The sequence below is a fragment of the Pituophis catenifer genome, unplaced genomic scaffold (genome assembly GCF_029215685.1).
Source record: "Pituophis catenifer annectens isolate HBS135680 unplaced genomic scaffold, rPitCat1.0.hap2 SCAF_2, whole genome shotgun sequence".
In the NCBI taxonomy this organism is placed as follows: domain Eukaryota; kingdom Metazoa; phylum Chordata; class Lepidosauria; order Squamata; family Colubridae; genus Pituophis; species Pituophis catenifer.
The window spans coordinates 122041708-122060043 of NW_027256882.1; the positions used below are offsets into that span (position 1 = coordinate 122041708).

The following is an 18336-nucleotide window of genomic DNA, read 5'->3' on the forward strand; positions in this document are numbered from 1 at the left end:
ATAAGTCACTGAAGAGGGTTTCCTTTCTTACTGTCTCAGGCCTTCCTTCTTCTTGCCTTCTTTTTCATTTTCATTTTATTTGATTTATATACAGCCCTACTCCCGAAGGACTCAGGGCGGTGAACAGGCACAAGATAAAACACATAGAATACAAAAATTTAAGAGCAGAAGTAAAATCTAATAAACCAATTTAGCCCAAGACAAATTTAAAACCCCAGGTTAAGAACAAATTAAAATTTACATTAAAAAGAGAATAGAGAGGTGAGGCCAGAACAGCCTGGTGAAATAAAAAGGTCTTGAGAGCACGGCGGAAGGTGCGTAGATCCGGGATCCTCCGTATCTCCAGGGGGAGCTCGTTCCAGATAGTAGGTGCCTCCACAGAGAAGGTTCTCCCCCTGGGGACTGCCAGCCGACATTGTTTGGCCGACGGCAAGTCCCTCTCTGTGAGAGCGTACCAGCTGGTGGGAGGCCATTTGCGGCAGCAGGCGGTCCGGTAAATAACCAGGCCCTAAGCCATGGAGCGCTCTAAAGGTGGTAACCAAAACCTTGAAGCGCACCCGGAAGACCACCGGGAGCCAATGCAGCTCGCGCAGGAGAGGTGTTACGTGGGAGCGCCACGTCGCTCCCATAACCACCGCACGGCCGCACTCTGCACCAGTTGGAGCCTCCGGGTGCTCCTCAAGGGGAGCCCCATGTAGAGAGTGTTACAGTAGTCCAGGCGGGAAGTGACGAGGACATGAGTGACCGTGTTTAAGGACCATGTTTTTCTTTATAGACCAGTGAATCTGTCCCTCTTCTGCTCCACCAAGCATCACTTAGGCAGACAAATAGATTTATTTGAGCCATAGGTTGCCTCACCAAGGGAATGGGCAGAGAAATAGAATTAAAGAAGCAGCGTGGGCCAGGAGAGGGGAAAACGTGGTAGTGTTTCCTTCGTAGCCCTTCTGAACATTTATTAAGAGAAATGAAGTACTGGAAAACAACTGATTGTGAAGACATGTTAATGTTTTATTTAAAAAATAATAAGAAAGGTTGTTAGTTTTTTTCTTACTTTATTAGATGAGAGGGTTGCTCAAAGGAGTTTAATTAGGAAAATATTCAGGACACAATGTTGGATTTAATGTATGAAATTCCTTACCACTATTAGTGAAGACCTTGTGTAGGTTTTAAAAATTATTTGACAGAATGAAGAATAGAGCATTCAATTTCTGAAGTATTTCTAAATAATGTTTTGGGTTAGAGAATTTAAGGGAAAGATTGTCTCTGCATGTTTTTCCCAGAATCATCTGTGTATTCATTTTTATCGATAGAATACTAAATTGGATGGGGTTTCAGTCTGATGAAAGACAATTCTTATATTTTGAAGAAATGACAGGCAGTTTTTTGTGTTGATAAGTTTCTTAAAACTAAATGATACATGACCACAATAAATTTTTAATATACATTTTTATTGAAACGGGGAAAATATATACACAGAAGGAAAAGGCACAAAAGAGGCAAAGGAATAGAGTCAGGTGAATAAACAAGGAATATATTGTTTAATATTGTTTGTATTATATAAATTATAATTTGCTATTATTCCAATAAGCAATTGAATATGCTATATTCTTTAAATTCCTAAAAATGATAGTTAAATTCTATATAGAATACAAATATCTGGAACACTAGAATAAATTATTAACACCAAAAAAATGGTTACCTGGGAATTGTACAATGAGACTATGGAGAGAGAGGAGTATTAACATATTTTATATGAATCTCTTTCAAATATTATCCAAGAGAAAATTCCCTGCTGTGCTAGTTCTCTTCTTGCAAAGATTATTTTCCTACATAGACCTGAATTTGCACATACTATTTCTCTCCATTGCTAGTTTAAAGAGAGAGAATCCACTCACTCCATTCTCCTGCTTATGTAGATCAGCATTGGATTGTCTCATCCCAGTAACTTCTGCATCCTCACATTTGAATTGCTCTTCCCGTTTCAGGCCCCAGTGTTGTTGGCCTCCTCTCTTACCAGAATCTAGGGTGCATCCTGACGAATGCAGATATTGAAGGAAGTGACTGGGAACAAATAGGAAAATCCAAACAATTGATGGAAGAGCCCGGCAAGCCCAACTATAAAGTGTTGTCCAAGGTGGCCTCAGCTTTTGTAGGCCATAATGAGACTGCTGCCCTGAGCAGTAACGTCACAGTCACCTTTAACCATCCAAAACCAGTGAGTATCCATGTCTTCTTTGTCTTCTCTTGGTCTACAGAATGGCAATAATATATCCTTCCATTACTCTCATAATAGCCAATTACCCAAGGAAAACGACCTTTCCTGAAGAGAAGGTTCTGTATAATGTACTTGTCTTCTACTTAGCCAGACACAAAGCTAGATCAGATTTTGACACTGGTTCACATGAAAGATCAGGAAGCCCAGCTTGTCTACTTTCCATGCTTTCTGCTTGCGTAGTGGCATGTGGGAAAGATCTTGGTAGACATGTGAAGAGATGCTGCCTTTGGCATGATTAGATAAGGGGGGAAATAAATCCCCAACTTACAAACCCGACTTAGGCCAGGCTTTCAGTCACTAAGAGATGCAGTCATTAAGTGAGTCGTCTCATGGCACACCCAATTTTATGGCCGTTTTTACCATGGTCATTAAGCAAATCATGAGGTTGTTAAGTGAAACATATAGTCATTAAGCAAATACAGCTTCCTCAATTGACTTCGCTTGTCAGAAGCTGGTTGGGAAGGTTGCCAATCAAGATCCCAAACACTGTAGCAATAGCAATAGCACTTTGACTTATATACTGCTTATTAGGAAATGGCTATTGTCTAACTAGTTGGTCAGGCAATATATAACTATCAATACATGTTTGTCAAAAGGTATTATATTGCTTTAAGACTGTATTGCATCATCCTGTATCCTGATTGGCTAAGCTCTGTAGCCAATGTACTTAAGGGGAAGCCTGAATCATGGCTTGTGGACACTACACCATTTTATCTGCTTATTTGCTGTTATTCTCTACCTGTTCTCTCTGCATGATCACTGTTTGATCATTGCTACTTGTTGTTTTCTACTATTTATTGAATGTTTTAATATTGAACTTGTTCCTGTTTGAAACTCAAGAAGAACTGTTTTATTGTGTAATGACAACAACTGGTAAGAAGACTTTGTACTTGGAATATCCCTGAATTGATATTTTAACTATCGCCTTATCTGTGTATGACTTGGATTGTTATTGGGCTTTGCTTTACTTTTTTTCTAAAAAGTAAAAGACTACCACAACTCAGTGTGTCAGTATATTAACTGTGGTTATTCACTCTCAGCCGCTTTCATGTGCATACTCAAGGGGTACTCTGCTCAATAACCCATAACATCGGTTATGAACCAAGAATATCCTTAACACTGCTTGACAGTGCTTTACAGCCCACTCTAAGCAGTTTACAGAGTCAGCATAAATGCAAGCCAAGCACCTGAACTGCAATCATGTGAGCATTGGGGTTGGTGCAACAGTCATAACTTCGAGCAGAGGGTGTAAGTCACTTTTTCCAAGGCCTGTTGTATCTTTGAATCATTTTTTTAAATGAGTTGTCATTAAGTCAAGCGAGTGTACTTGTAGCGAGTGGAGCAGAAGGCTCAAAAAAAAAAAAAACCCCTTCCTAATATCTCAGGCTGCAAAGAAGTCCGCAGGAGATTTTTACTTATATAGACTTGCAAGATTCTGTTAAATACAGCCTTACAGTAAAGTAGGATTAGCTCATCTGGTCATGTTTCCCGTCTGGTCTCTCTGGAAAGGCCGACAATATATGCAGATTTCAAATGTGTGTATTTGACAATGTTGGCTCATTTCATCCTGTCCCCATATTCCTATATTTTCATTCTAGGAATTAAAGCCTGACTTGAAGGTGATTTGTGCTTTCTGGAAGCCCACCAACAGAGGCGGACATTGGTCTCAAGAAGGCTGTGTACGTCTGGACTCCAGTACTGCCAACAGGACATATTGCCGCTGCAAACACATGACCAGCTTTGCAGTCCTCATGGCCTTCTATGATATAGAGGCAAGTCCCAACAAGAAAGTAGACCAGTTAGGGATGGGTTTAAGACAGGGAAGAGAAGTAAAAGAAATGGGTGTAGGATTGATTTGTTACTCATAATTGGAGTTCCTTGTATAACAGAGAAGAAATATGCATTTCTAATACAAGTATTAATACTCAGTGGTGGGTTCCTGCTGGTTTAACAACCGGTTCGGTGATTGTGAGCTTTGCACGTGTGCTGGTGCTTTGCACGCATGCTGGCACTTTGCGTGTGTGTGCGTCTGACGCACAGTTTTATGAAAACTTACCTTCCGCGTTACTGCTGGGGAGTAACACAGCTGAGGTGCGGCAATCCACTCTGCCACACGAATCAATTGAGAAGATACAAGTGCAGGGGCAGGTGGGTGGGTCCACCAGATCATCAGAGTGAACCGGTTTGCTCCCAGCTGATTGTCAGAGCTACCAGTTCACCCGAATTGGTCCAAATCAATATAATCCCACCCCTGTTAATACTCGTATCTTTTATCTATGAAATTGCAACATTTCTTTTAAGATGCTGTGTTAGACATGGAAAAATTATATATTAGGTATCCAAGTTGTTTGAACTAATTATAAAATTGCTTATTAAAAACTAACAAGAGAGGAAGGCAACTTAAGGCAATGGCAGAGGGTTTTTTTTAACAGGAGAGAGCAGGCGTCTCAGGCTATTCAGTTTCTGTGGTGTCCAATTCACTATGGCCTACTTACCATCCTGGTTTTTATATTGTGAACCATTCAGAGTCAACCTGGAGTTGGGTGGCATCAAAGTCGCAATAAATACATTTTTGCACTTCCACCCATTGCTCCACTCTCACCATCATCTTGTCTCTCCTTGGCTGACCAGTTTGCTCACTCATTTGGAGCACCTCCACTAGAAGAACAATCAAACACCTGAGACTCAGACAAAATATGTCCTGAGATAAGGTCGAAGCAAGCCCGAGATGACAAGAAAAAGGAGACTTTTTTTTTTGCAGATGGCCAACTCAGTTGGTTGGCTGGTGAAAGACTGGCCTGTTCTCCCTTCAGCGGAATATTGGGGAAATGGTGCCTGCAGGTCATTCACTGCCCAGGGAACAACAAAAATAGTAGCAAGATCATGGGAGTAATGAAGAGGATGGCCTCCTAAAGTAAAAGCATTGAGACAAAATTAGAACCGAGATCTTGATCAGATTATTGGAATTAACTGCTTTAAGGAGAATTAGGTTCCTGGTATTTAAGGAGGCATGAAGGAGGCTGTCCAGAAAGCAAAAAAACCCAAAACACTTCAGCCAGAGATCTGGGCTGGTCAACTACTTTTCAGTCTGATTTTTGAGCCCTTCTTCTTATTGTCTTCTCCTGAAGCATTAAAGAATTGTCACTAGATATTGGTAATTTAAGTTTAAGTCGTTAGCTTCTGTGAGGTTCTTTCAAGTAGAGTTGACAAGACCTGACTTCTACTGCATTGCCTTAATTAATTAATTGCCTATACTGGTTTTTACTCCAGGATTGGACCTTGTCTGTCATCACAAAGGTTGGGCTGGTTGTATCTCTGATCTGCCTATTCTTCTCCATCCTCACCTTCCTGTTCTGCCGTGCCATCCAAGGTATCCGCACCACCATCCACTTCCACCTTTGCCTGTCCCTCTTTGCTGCCCATGTCATCTTCTTGTGCACTGGGATATCTAGCAATACTGTAAGTAACTGGTAAGGATTTTGATTACATACTTGGGGGAGGCATTCTGAGCAAAACAGCTGAGAGAAATAAGTGGAAAATCCTCCACTTAATGGAAAAGGCTGGGTGTGGCCAATCTCTTATAATGTGCATTTAAAAAATGAGCCCATACCTTACACTTTTAAAATATCATCGAAAATGCATCTCCCCCTCCTTTAATAGAGAACTTGGGAGAGATTGGAATTCTAGCCCAGGAATTGACAGTGAGATGCTAACTCTTCTCCTTCCCACTATCTAAGTTAAATGCCATTGACTTGCACAGGGGAAAGTTGCCTAAACATGGTTTGCCAGCTCCTTCTATAGTCAATAAGTCCAGTCCAGTTCCTAACCTTTTGAAGGTCTGTGCTTGTTCCTTCAAGATCGAAGTATCTAATAGACCAAACAGTGAAGATGCCAAGAGGCACAAGTATTAAGGGGTGCTGTTAGACCTTAAAGGAGTAGGAACAAAGAGTGCATCACATTTCTGCTTGAAGAGAATTTTCCTGAATATGAATGATGTCCTCCTCTGGGAAGAAGGATATTTGAAGACTGGACTGGATTTTGAAACTGCTGCCAGAACAGCTTAGTCTAATTTTTGTTTCCCTTTTTAGACGGCATGTGTTGTAATTGCTGGATTGCTCCATTATTCCTTTCTCTGCGTCTTCTGTTGGATGCTACTGGAGGGTGTGCAGCTCTACGTGATGGTAGTTCAGGTCTTCAACACACATAGCCTTAAACACTGGCATATCTTCCTTGTGGGATATGGGTTCCCAGCTGTCTTGGTGGGCATCTCCGCTGCCATCAACAGCAAAGGATACAGCAGCAGAAAGTGAGTCCTGAATTTGTGTTCCCATCCACCCCACCCCACCCCCCACCCAGCCAAGGGCTAAAAGAGTTCCTGTGCATTGTGCACTGAAGGTCAGGTGACAGGATCTTGAATATGAATGTGTCCCTGGGTCCTCTGGTGCAGGAGTCTCCAACCTTGGCAACTTTAAGGGACTTAAACTCCCAGAGATTTGTTGGCTGAGGAACTCTGGGAGTTGAAGTCCACAAGTCTTAAAGTTGCCAAGGTTGGAGACCCCTGCTCTGGTGCATGTCATCCTGGAATTGCTTGTGAAGTAAAAGGGCTGAGCAGGCAAGTAGAGGAACCTACTCTGGACAGCCTTAAGCCCCTGTGACATAGACTTCCCTCCCTTCTACACATTCCTGCATGACTTGTAGTGAGCTTTCTTAGGAAAGTGAATTTCTAAAGAGGCAGAGGAACAGATCTAAGTGAAAAGTCCAAAAAGAACTATATAGGTCCAATTACCTACAAAACAAGTCACCCTTTGTCTTTTCACACAGCTGCTGGCTTTCCAGGGAACGTGGGTTCTTGTGGAGCTTCCTGGGACCTGTCTCCTTTATCATCATGGTAATGCTGAATGCATATTCAAGTCTTCTTTCTTCCTTCTAATCTCTGCCTTGGGAGTCACTTAAAATGTTAATCTCTGAACAGTATCCCAGTTTCTGTCTATTATAACTTTTTTGAAGGCATCATTATTTGGATGTAACTTTGGATGTAGTCGTCTAGTTCCTGTTATACATCCCTTGATCCATCTCTGTTAGGGACAACTTTTGCCTCTCCTTTAGAAAAGCATTCACCCCAGTTCTCACATACATTATCTGATGTCAAATTAAAATGCTTCTCCCCACCCCCACCCCATATCTGATATAAATAAACTGACGAAACTGAAATGACTCCTGGTGGCTATACAGCTTGGATTTAATTTGTCGAAGCAGAATTCTCTAATTCTAACACTGTCCAGCTTTCAAAAGCTTAATACTCTATCTTTAAGCTTCCATTAAGGAAGCTGGAAAAGCTGCGATATTTACGCTAGTGCTCATCTCAAAGCCTGATTATCCTTATCCAATCTTTTCTGCACAGGTCAACGCTGTTGTCTTTCTTATTACTGTCTGGAGGCTTTCCGAGAAGTTTGCTGACATTAACCCTGATTTGACTAAATTGAAAAAGCAGAGGTAAGTAGCCAAGAAAAAGTGATCATCTGTGTCTTAAAAGATCAGGAATTAATAACTGGTGAGATTATAATAATCCCCTTGGATAATAAATGATTTATTTAATAAAATGATTTTCAAAAACTCCATCTAATATAATCCTAGTGGAGAATTAGGGCATAGGCTGTTACCTAGCCCTGTTTGATGTAATAGATGCCCTCCACATTCTGTTTCAAGGCTAGTTCTCATTACATAAGGTCAAGGACCATAGCAACAGGTGTTAAGTTGTGTTCTAAATCTCTTTTCCTACAGGGTACTCACAATCACAGCCATTGCACAGCTCTGTATTCTAGGCATTACTTGGATCTTTGGCTTGTTTCAGTTCAGCAATCAAACCCTCGTCCTGTCTTACCTCTTCACCATCTTGAACAGCCTACAGGGTCTCTTTATCTTCATCCTGCACTGTGTACTCAAAAAACAGGTACCTGCGTTTGTAGAAAGGCAAATACCAGCTCAGAGACTGAAATCTTCTGGTCATTTATCTGGGAGTAAAGCACATTGAATATGATAGGATATACTTCTCAGCAGACAAGTATAGCACTACACTGTAAATTGAGCATATAATGTTGGGTGTTGGCAAAAAAAAAAAGACTCAAAGACTAACAAGTATCAAGGTGTGTATGTGTGCAAAGCAGGGGAAAGACCCAGATACAAAGACTAGAATTTCCTAAAGTTGTTGTTTGTGTCTAGGTGCGTGACGACTATTACCGCTGGTTGTGCCAGGGCAGACGTGGCAAGACCCAGAGTTCTGACAAGTACTCAGAGTTCAGTTCCACATCCGGTTCCAACACGTTAAGGGTAAGAGCTGATCCTCCAGATTCCCCCTCTGAGTGTGGAGCTGCCCTGCAATACTGTTTTGACTTTGAGCCTGGCCATAATGTTCCTCCACTTGGCCCTTTTAAAAACAATCAAGAATCAGACTAAACCTGAATCAAAACCTGGAACCTGTCATCCTGTTTTTAGAAGCCATACAAATCAATCACCAATAATGACTGCTTCTTCTAATGAGGTGCAAGTGGGTGTATTTGATATCTCTTCGGTCATTTTATATGAATATTTGAGAGCGTATGTCAATGTGAAATGAGGGGAAAACATTTGACATAAGGATTAATCTGACCAGGAACCTAGGCTAAGAAAATAGGAAAAAACACACTAAGATTCATGAAAAGGGATATTCAGATGACCTAGTCCTAGTGTGAACACAGAGTAAAACTGACCAATCACACAATATAAGTAGGAATAGAGAGAGAGCATGATCCCCAAGCATTGCTATATCTCAGTAGTTTCTGTAGATTACTGACAGGTTAGTTATTCAGAGCTTCTAAATCAAGCAGAATCCAGACCACTTAACCAAGGATTATTAAATCATATGCTTCACATTTAAATTGAAGTGATTGGCTGTGTAGTTTGGATTTAAAATTGATTCCCTGACTGTAGTGCTACAGACTTCGTATTATTTGCTTTAACATGTAGATAAAGGTTGCATTGTCCTATAAATAACTAAGTTAATTGACAGGAAAATGTCCTTCCTTAAAACAGAAAGATTTACAAATCTATTGAAATTCTTGTCTGTTATCAAGATCTAATGAAATATTTACTCCAGTGGAGGCAAACAATTAATAGATAATTCTAAAGGCTGTCTTTTCTTTTCTTCCAGTCTCCCAAAACTTTGAAAGAATCTGGAATGTAACAACAGTTTTCAGAAATAATGAATTCCAAGAGTGCTGCTTTGCATATAAACTTTTCCAGGGAAAAGATGGGTTGGAAAACAGAACTATTGCCTGCTGATTCAGACCTACTGCAATAAGGACAGTCAAATTGCCAGAAACCTACGCATGGATCCATCTAGCAAGCTCCGGAACTGGGCCCACCTTCATCTTATATTGGTACAGGACTTCATCACATGTTCCCTTTTCTTTCATGCTAAGGCTCTTCTCTGTCAAAGAGAGGATCATTTCTTTTTAAAAGGTACTCCTACATATGACACTTTCATAAAAGGTCTTTTCCATGGACACTGGTTAGCCTTCTGCCTGGCTATTTATGCATCAAAAAGTTGAAGTGAATTTTGCGTAACAGGCATGATCTTTTTCATCCAGTCTATGGACTGATCTGATAGCATTTTCCTTAGTGTTTATTAAGTTATTTTCAAGTATAAACCTGTGATTGTCTGCAGTACTTATTAAGACAATAGAAACAGAGATGGTAAATATGCTATGTCAAGCATGTTTAAGGAGTTAGGCAAGGCAAAGGACTGTCAAGGATGCTGTAATTTAGGACTGGACAAAGAATTTCACATTATTTTGCTTTGTGGTTACATTTGTCCAAAAGGTAATATAAATTTTGAATTCTGCCCATCAGTGAGATGATAAAGCCAGATCTAGAGGTAGCTAAAAAGTTGTCCTGGTTTGAATAGTCCTGCACATAAAAATGTATCTAAATGTAGAAACATAGCATGTGTAGGCAAAATACAGACCTTTTAGAGAGTGATCTAATTTTTAATGTACAAGGCCTTTTATTTATTTTTAATAGAAAATTAAGCTTTCATTTGCAACCTTGCACACTGAGCCAGGCTTAATTAGGTATAAGTAACCCTGTGCTATAAATCTGTTTAAATTGTAGTTTGTTTCTCTTGCCGAAAGATTTTATGGTTGATCTTGGTGCATTAAATGTCTGCCACGCTCAAAATTCAGATTCAGCTCAAAAGGCAGATCTAAATAATCTAGCATCTCATGGGCTGCTTCATATCTGACACATTTGAGTGGAAGCACAGAAATAGAGAAAGAGTTTTCATTTGATGTTGTTTTACTGCTGTTCCCTGGAGTTCTGCGTGCGGTAACAAGATGCAATGACAAAAAGGGGGTATAGGGTATAGAGCAATCTCAGTTACAAGAATGCAGGTAATGCTGTTTATTCAGACAAGTAACAACAATTATAAACTTGAGGCAGTGAAAAGGAAGAAGTTTTGGTGGTGTTTTTTTTTTATTACTTCGATGAAACACCTCCAGGGAACAGCAGAGTTTTGGTTAGATTAGAAAGTTAAAAGCAGTATCTCAAAAGGCAGTGATGGAAAAACTCTTCCATATTCTTATAAGAGAACAGTACAAATACAAAATCTTCAGGAGTCAAGGATTACTTCAGTTTTCCTCTTTTTTTAATGAAGTTAATGATTTTTTTCTACAGTGGCCATTCCCAGAAAATATTGAAGAACTTCCTGTTTAGACCAATTAGGCTTGAACTGTTTTCAGTATTCCTAACTTTTTTTGTAAAGTGCTTGGTATTTTTATTTTATGTGTATCTCAAGTTCCAGGTGTGCCTTATTTGCATGTAAATAGCAAAACACCAGAGTTCACAGCTGATATTTTTCTACTGAATTTTGCTGTCAAAATTATTCACAAGTTAGACCTAGTCTTTGCATGTACATTTTATAGTATTAGAATGTGTAAATTTGTACTCGAGGGAAAAATTGGAGGGATTCATTTTACTGATACTTTTACTATTGTCTTTCAGTTTCAGTAACTGCTCTGTCTTGAAATATATTCACTCTAAGAGTGCCTTTAAAGATGTACAATTTTTTTAAAAAAAAATGTTTCTGTCCAATTACCTACCTACTTTCTTAAAGCATTTTTCCCTCAATTTATGTCTATGTCATCTTTGTCAAAATTGAACAGCCCTCCCCCAACCGGGGGGGTATGACATCATCTATCTTCAGCCTACAATGCAATCCTTTCAACAGTTCCAAGAAGGCTCCACACCCATTTGCACCACTCAGGTAACCCTGACAACACAAATAAACCTTGAAGTGGCCTATATCCGTGAGAAATTTTTGGTGGTCCACAGAAAAAATATTTGCATTTTTTATATTGCACTAAATACTATTTATCTTTTTAAAAAAATCATTTTAGTGGTCCACGGGATTTAAAATTATGAATTTAGTGGTCCCTGAGGTCCGAAAGGTTCTTGACCCCTGGCCGATATGACTCTCTAAAAGGATGCAAATGACCAACTGTCTGAAAGGAACATAAATCCTTCCATTCCCCACCATCCAGTCAGAGCTGAAGAAGCTTCTTGGATGAGAAGAAAACCAGAAAGTCCAATTGCCTCTTGAAAAGCACCTCTGGGACAACCATGACCTAGATGACTGAGAATCTCCATAGACTCTCTGAATCACACAAGTACAAAGACTGCAGCAATCCAAGAATACTAGAAAAAGGAAATAGACCACGTATACAAATATTCCAATAAAATGGATATCCATATCAAAAGTGCCTGACCACTCAATCCACCACAGCACAATCAACACAAACTATGAAAAGGATAATGCTGCCTTACATCAGAAACATCTGAGAAACAATAAACTATTACAAGCACTTGGCATTAGTGTAGCACACAAACCTACTAAAGCGGTCCAAAACATAAAGTAAACCAAAAGACCCAGGAGCCCAAGAAGAAGAAAAAACCAGAGAAATCATCTATATCATACAATTCAAGTACTGTAACAACCATTATGCCTGTCCATCCTACCACTATGTAGGATGGACAGGCAGAAGACTGCAGAGCAAACATCCATGAGCACCAATTAGCAGTCAGAGAACAGAAAATTCCTTACTCTCACACAACATAAACAGACTTAACCATAGTTTAACTGAGAAATTATGAACATTCTGGACCAAGCTAAACCAAAAATGCTAGGCAATTCAGACAAATCATCCATTAATAGATGCGGGGGAAAAAAAACATATTTACACACAACTCAAAAGAGACAATTAAAAAAAGCTAAGAAGGAAACAAAAAGATCAGGATACATACTTTCCAGCAGCCGAAACCCAGATAAGCAGGGATTAACACCAGGCAAACAAGCAGAAAATAATACTCTAATCAAGGGAGTACCAAGGAATCGCACCCTCACCAAAACTGATAGGGCAAGCTAGTGCATAGGCCAGGGTTGTCAAACTGGATTTCTTCGAGGGCCGGGTCAGCATTGTAGTTCTCTGTGGGCCGGGGGTGGGGGGGAGACGGGACGGATGCCTCCTGCAGAATTTTACCAGCCAAAATGGGGTGCAGGGGTGCACGCACAGCCCCCATGTACCTCGTTTTTGCCCTCCCCAGCCTCCAGTAGCACTCTGCCAGGCCAAAAAGGGCCATGCAGAGGCCTCCCAAAGCCTCTGTGCGGTCTGTTTTTGGCCGGCAGAGTGTTGCAGGAGGCTGGGGAGGGTGAAAATGGACTGCAGAGGCCCCCACATGCATCCCATTTTGGCCGGTAGAGACACTGTAGGCCGGTCCTTTGATAGGCTAGCCCCACAGGCCCGGTTTAAGAACCCGGCCCACAGGCCTTGAGTTTGATACCCCTAGTATAGACCATCCCCAAGTATGCTGCCTATTACTAAAAAGAGCAGACAGCATTGTCCTTCCTAATTCTGATGAAGCAATGAAACCATGTGTTTTTGATATATAGTGGTTTTCATCTGTTTTCAATAGTTCCTAAAAACATTGCATGGTTTTAGTGCTCTGTTGGTTTGACAAAGGACAATATAGTCTGTCATTTTTAGTAATAGGCAGTCCATTTGTAAATACGAGTTCCAACTTAAATACAAATCCAAGTTAAAGACAGTGAACAGAACTTGTTCTTAACCTGGCGGTGCCTATATATAAATAGGGAACAAATCACACATTCACTCTCTGATGACGTTAACCTGGTAATGAAATGACTGCAAGCAAACCACCAAGCTCAGACAGGACCAAGGATTTAATAACACATTTTATTAAAAGGCTTAAGCTTTCATGGATGCACGGAGTGGCTAAATTGACAGAATTCAAATTGGGATGAGGTGGGTCAGAAGGGATGGGAAGACCGGGTAGTTATGCAGGTGCAAATTATATATGAGACAGATTACAAGCACCATATCAATTAACAATTGTAATACATTAAAATCCCATGGCATTTATTAGCTAGCCTGAAACTTTTGACTGTGAGTTGAGCAATCTCACTCGTTTCTTCTTCCTCCCACTCCCCAAAAACGGCTATTTTGAAATCTGTAATGGAGTGTCCTGCCAGGTTCAAATGCTCCAGGATTATTTTGCCATTACTTTAAATCCAGATGTCAAACTTGCATCCATTAATTCTTTTTGCAATGTTTGGCATGTTTGGCCTACATAGAATCCAGAGATAATAGCATCTCTTACAGTATATGCCTCTGATGTGTATGAAGTTGTTGGCCTGTGATGGTGCTATTGATGTAAATGTGGGGAGTTGGTTGGGATTATCCACTTCCTTAGCATCATAACCCTGTTATTTCTTGTCATCTACTTCAGATTGGATGGTTTTCTATATGCAAGTATGGACCTGCCACCCTTAAAAAATGCAGTATTTCAATATAGGCTACAATTTACTGAGTAGCTTGAACTGCACATAGCCAGTGATGTGTTTTTGGTGGTATTTTAATAAATCCTCCCTGATCTAGCTCTGCTGTCTACTACATTTAGGTGGGTTATTTATAGAATGTCCACTTTAATCCATCAGTTGCACATCACTGCAGGTTGGCCAGAACAAATGCAGTTGTAGTGTAGATTCTATAGATCAGGAGTCCCCAATCCCTGATCCCTGCATGCCAGCAACTACCCACGCAAAAAAGCGAAGCCCCATCCATGGGATGGAGGCAGATGCAAAACTATACCCCTGCTGGTCCGTGGAAAAACTTTTCTCCATGGAACCAATCCCTGGTGCCCAAAAATTGGGGGGGAGGGGGCGGCACACTGCTAGATATATTCAATACTATATTCTGGGTGGAAGTAATTGGTAGGGTTCCTGAATACTGTTTATGTTTATTGTGTTGTTTTACCATGACATCAAAGTGGACTTTGTTTTTTTTAGATGGGGTAATTTGATTATTCGTTTCCAGGGGTCCAGATGTTTAAATGTCATCAATGAATCTCAAGTAAAAAGAGCAGTTGTACTAGGTCAGACATGAAGATGTTCACAAACTTGGAGCCATGGGCATAATATACCTTCAAATATTGCTGATTTATTTATTTATTTATTTATTTATTATATTTCTATACCGCCTTTCTCCCGCAGGACTCAAGGCGGTGTACAGTCAAGAAAAATATAGACACACAAACATCATAAAATTGCTAATTAAAATTATTACTTAGTTTGGTCAATTAAATAAAACCCAGAATTAGATCACATTTAAAAAAATCATTCACATGTTCATATGTTTAGCCCCGCCTGTTGGAACATCAGGGTCTTAAGGGCACGGCGGAAAGCACGGAGATCAGGGATATTCCGTATCTCCGGGGGTAGTTCATTCCAAAGGGTTGGAGCCCTCACAGAGAAGGCCCTCCCCCTGGGAGTCGCCAGTCGACATAATTTGACTGACGGTACCCTGAGTAGTCCCTCCCTGTGAGAACGAACTGGTTGGTGGGAGGCTATTGGTGGCAAAAGACGGTCTCGTAGGTACCCAGGTCCTAAGCCATGGAGCGCTTTAAAGGTGATAAATAACACCTTGAATCGCACCCGGAAGACCACCGGGAGCCAGTGCAGCTCGCATAGGAGAGGTGTTACATGGGCGTAACGAGCTGCGCCCATAATCACCCGCGCGGCTACATTCTGGACCAGTTGGAGCTTCCGGGTGCTTTTCAAGGGGAGCCCCATGTAGAGAGCATTACAGTAGTCCATACGGGAGGTAACTAGGGCATGAGTGACCGTGCGCAAGGCGTCCCGATCCAGAAAGGGACGCAACTGGCGGATCAGGCGAACCTGATAAAAGGCAACCCTGGCCACGGCCGTCAAATGATCTTCTAAAGATAGCCGTGAATCCAGGAGGACACCCAAGTTGCGGGCCCTCTCTGTGGGGAGCAAGATCTCATCCCCTATTGTCAGTGATGGTACCAGCTGACTATACTGGATGAATCGTCGTATCTGGATCCGTTCCAGTCGGGCTTCAGGCCTGGGTACAGCACGGAAACGGCATTGGTCACGTTGGTTGATGATCTCTGGAGGGCTCGGGACAGGGGTTGTTCCTCTGTCCTGGTCCTATTAGACCTCTCAGCGGCTTTTGATACCATCGACCATGGTATCATGCTGCACCGGCTAGAGGAGTTAGGGGTGGGGGGCACCGTCCTACGGTGGTTCTCCTCCTTTCTCTCTGACCGGTCGCAGTCTGTGTTGACAGGGGGGCCGAGGTCGACCCCGAGGCCCCTTGTATGTGGGGTGCCACAAGGGTCGGTCCTCTCGCCCCTTCTGTTCAACATTTATGTGAAGCCGCTGGGTGAGATCATCCGTGGTTTCGGGGTGAAGTACCACCAGTACGCTGACGATACTCAGCTGTACATCTCCACCCCGGACCACCCCAATGATGCCCTTGAAGTGATGTCCCGGTGCCTGGAGGCCGTGCGGATCTGGATGGGGAGGAACAGGCTCAGGCTCAACCCATCCAAGACCGAGTGGCTGTGGTTTCCGACATCCCGATATAGTCAGTTGGCGCCATCACTGACTATTGGGGGCGAGTCATTGCCCCCCACGGAGAGGGCTCGCAACTTGGGTGTCCTCCTGGACTCACGGCTGTCTTTAGAAGAGCATATGACGGCCGTGGCCAGGGGGACTTTTTATCAGGTCCGCCTGATTCGCCAGTTGCGTCCCTTTCTGGATCGGGACTCGTTAAATATGGTCACTCATGCTCTTGTTACTTCCCGCTTGGACTACTGCAATGCTCTCTACATGGGGCTCCCCTTGAGGAGAACCCGGAGGCTCCAGCTGGTCCAGAATGCGGCCGCGCGGGTGGTTATGGGAGCGACGTGGCGCTCCCATGTGACCCCCCTCCTGCGCGAGCTGCACTGGCTCCCGGTGGTCTTCCGGGTGCGCTTCAAGGTTTTGGTTACCACCTTTAGAGCGCTCCATGGCATTGGACCGGGGTATCTACGAGACCGCCTTCTGCTACCAATAGCCTCTCACCGACCAGTACGCTCCCATAGAGAGGGGCTCCTCAGGGTGCCGTCGGCCAAACAGTGTCGACTGGCGGCCCCCAGGGGGAGAGCCTTCTCTGTGGGGGCACCTACCATCTGGAACGAGCTCCCCCCAGAGATACGGAAGATTCCGGACCTGCGCACGTTTCGCCGTGCTCTCAAAACTTTTCTATTTCAGCAAGCTGGCCTGGCCTAACTCCCCTCTTTTAAATTCTTAAATTTTAAATTTTTTAATTCGTGATTTTATAAATTGGGTGTTTTAATCTGTGTTTCGGCCGAAATATTTAATAATTTTAAGGGATTTTTAATATTTGTATTGTCTGTATTTTATCTTGGCTGTTCACCGCCCTGAGTCCTTCGGGAGTAGGGCGGTATAGAAATTTGATTAATAAATAAATAAATAAATAAATAAAATACCGGGACGCCGGAAGCCACAGCCACTCGGTCTTGGAGGGGTTGAGTCTGAGCTTGTTTCTCCCCATCCAGATCCGCACGGCCTCCAGGCAACGGGACATCACAGCAAGGGCATCATTGGGGTGGTCTGGGGTGGAGATGTATAGCTGTGTGTCATCAGCATACTGATGAACACTCACCCCGAAACCACGGAATCTCGCAGTGCAAGGAGCTCCGCAGTTGAATACATCAAAGATAGGAGCGAGTTGAAGGAGATGAAGGATCATTTTCTTCTAAGAGTGTTAGAGATGGTTAAGACAGGTAATTTAAAATAAGGGAGGAAATAGATGTTAAAGGAAGACCAGTATGTTACAAATGTAAATACATCGGAACATCATCGCCCTCTCACGACGATGGGAAGTCTTGTGGTTGTAGTAAGTCCATCCAAAGGAGGTGGGGGTAGAGGTCTCAAAGGGTCGTCCTCTCACAGCGACCAAAGCATTTGAAACAAACAAAGAGAAGGTGGTCTATCTCCCCATAATCCAAGACTCTCGATGTCTGTATCTCCTCCAGTCCTGATACCAGCGATGGCCGAGGATTAGATCAAAAAAGTAAGGCAGAGCCACTGGACAAAGTATTTAGGGTTAAATAATCAGGGTAATCTTGGGGAATAGGTGGTAAATAAAGCTGCAGATTGATCTAAGATTGCAAGTTAACGCTAAGTGGTCGTAATAGACCTAGATCTGATAAAGGAGAGAGGGACAGTTGAGGGGGAGAGTAAGTCATCATCTCCAGTTTGTAATCCTCAGTCCCTATCCATCACCTTGCTCAGGCTACTTAGTTCAATTAGTTTAATAAGTCCTCAGAGTTTCAAGAAAGAGGAGTGCAACAGATCCCTAGAGGTTGAAGGGATCCTAACATTTATAGCCTTTGCAGCATTGCCCTCTCCTCTATTAACAATGAGGGCTTCCTTGCAGCCTCCTGGTGTTGCCATCGCTGCCATTAGCGCCATTCCCCTCGCCATTGTGGTAACCCCCCTTGCCGTAGACATCATCGCCGGGTTGCTACATGCAGCACCAATTAGCCCAGGCATCATTATCAACACCCTATCCTGAGTTGATGTTGCCACCGTCTCGCCAACCATTTCATCAGCTGTATTAGACTCAGTGGTTGACCCG

The 18336-nt window shown here is 42.3% G+C and overlaps 1 protein-coding gene across 1 annotated transcript in view; it reads left to right on the forward strand.

Moving 5' to 3' along the window:
* The window catches only part of ADGRE5 (adhesion G protein-coupled receptor E5), a 72445-nt gene extending 62594 nt beyond the window's left edge, over window positions 1-9851 (forward strand). The window contains exons 12-20 of the mRNA XM_070934402.1: window positions 1986-2215; window positions 3874-4047; window positions 5546-5734; window positions 6364-6581; window positions 7097-7163; window positions 7677-7768; window positions 8057-8225; window positions 8495-8602; window positions 9462-9851. Coding sequence (XP_070790503.1) covers window positions 1986-2215; window positions 3874-4047; window positions 5546-5734; window positions 6364-6581; window positions 7097-7163; window positions 7677-7768; window positions 8057-8225; window positions 8495-8602; window positions 9462-9494 — 1280 coding nt within the window. The 3' untranslated portion in view covers window positions 9495-9851. The remainder of the gene's footprint in view (window positions 1-1985; window positions 2216-3873; window positions 4048-5545; window positions 5735-6363; window positions 6582-7096; window positions 7164-7676; window positions 7769-8056; window positions 8226-8494; window positions 8603-9461) is intronic.
* The last annotated feature ends 8485 nt before the right edge of the window (window positions 9852-18336 follow it).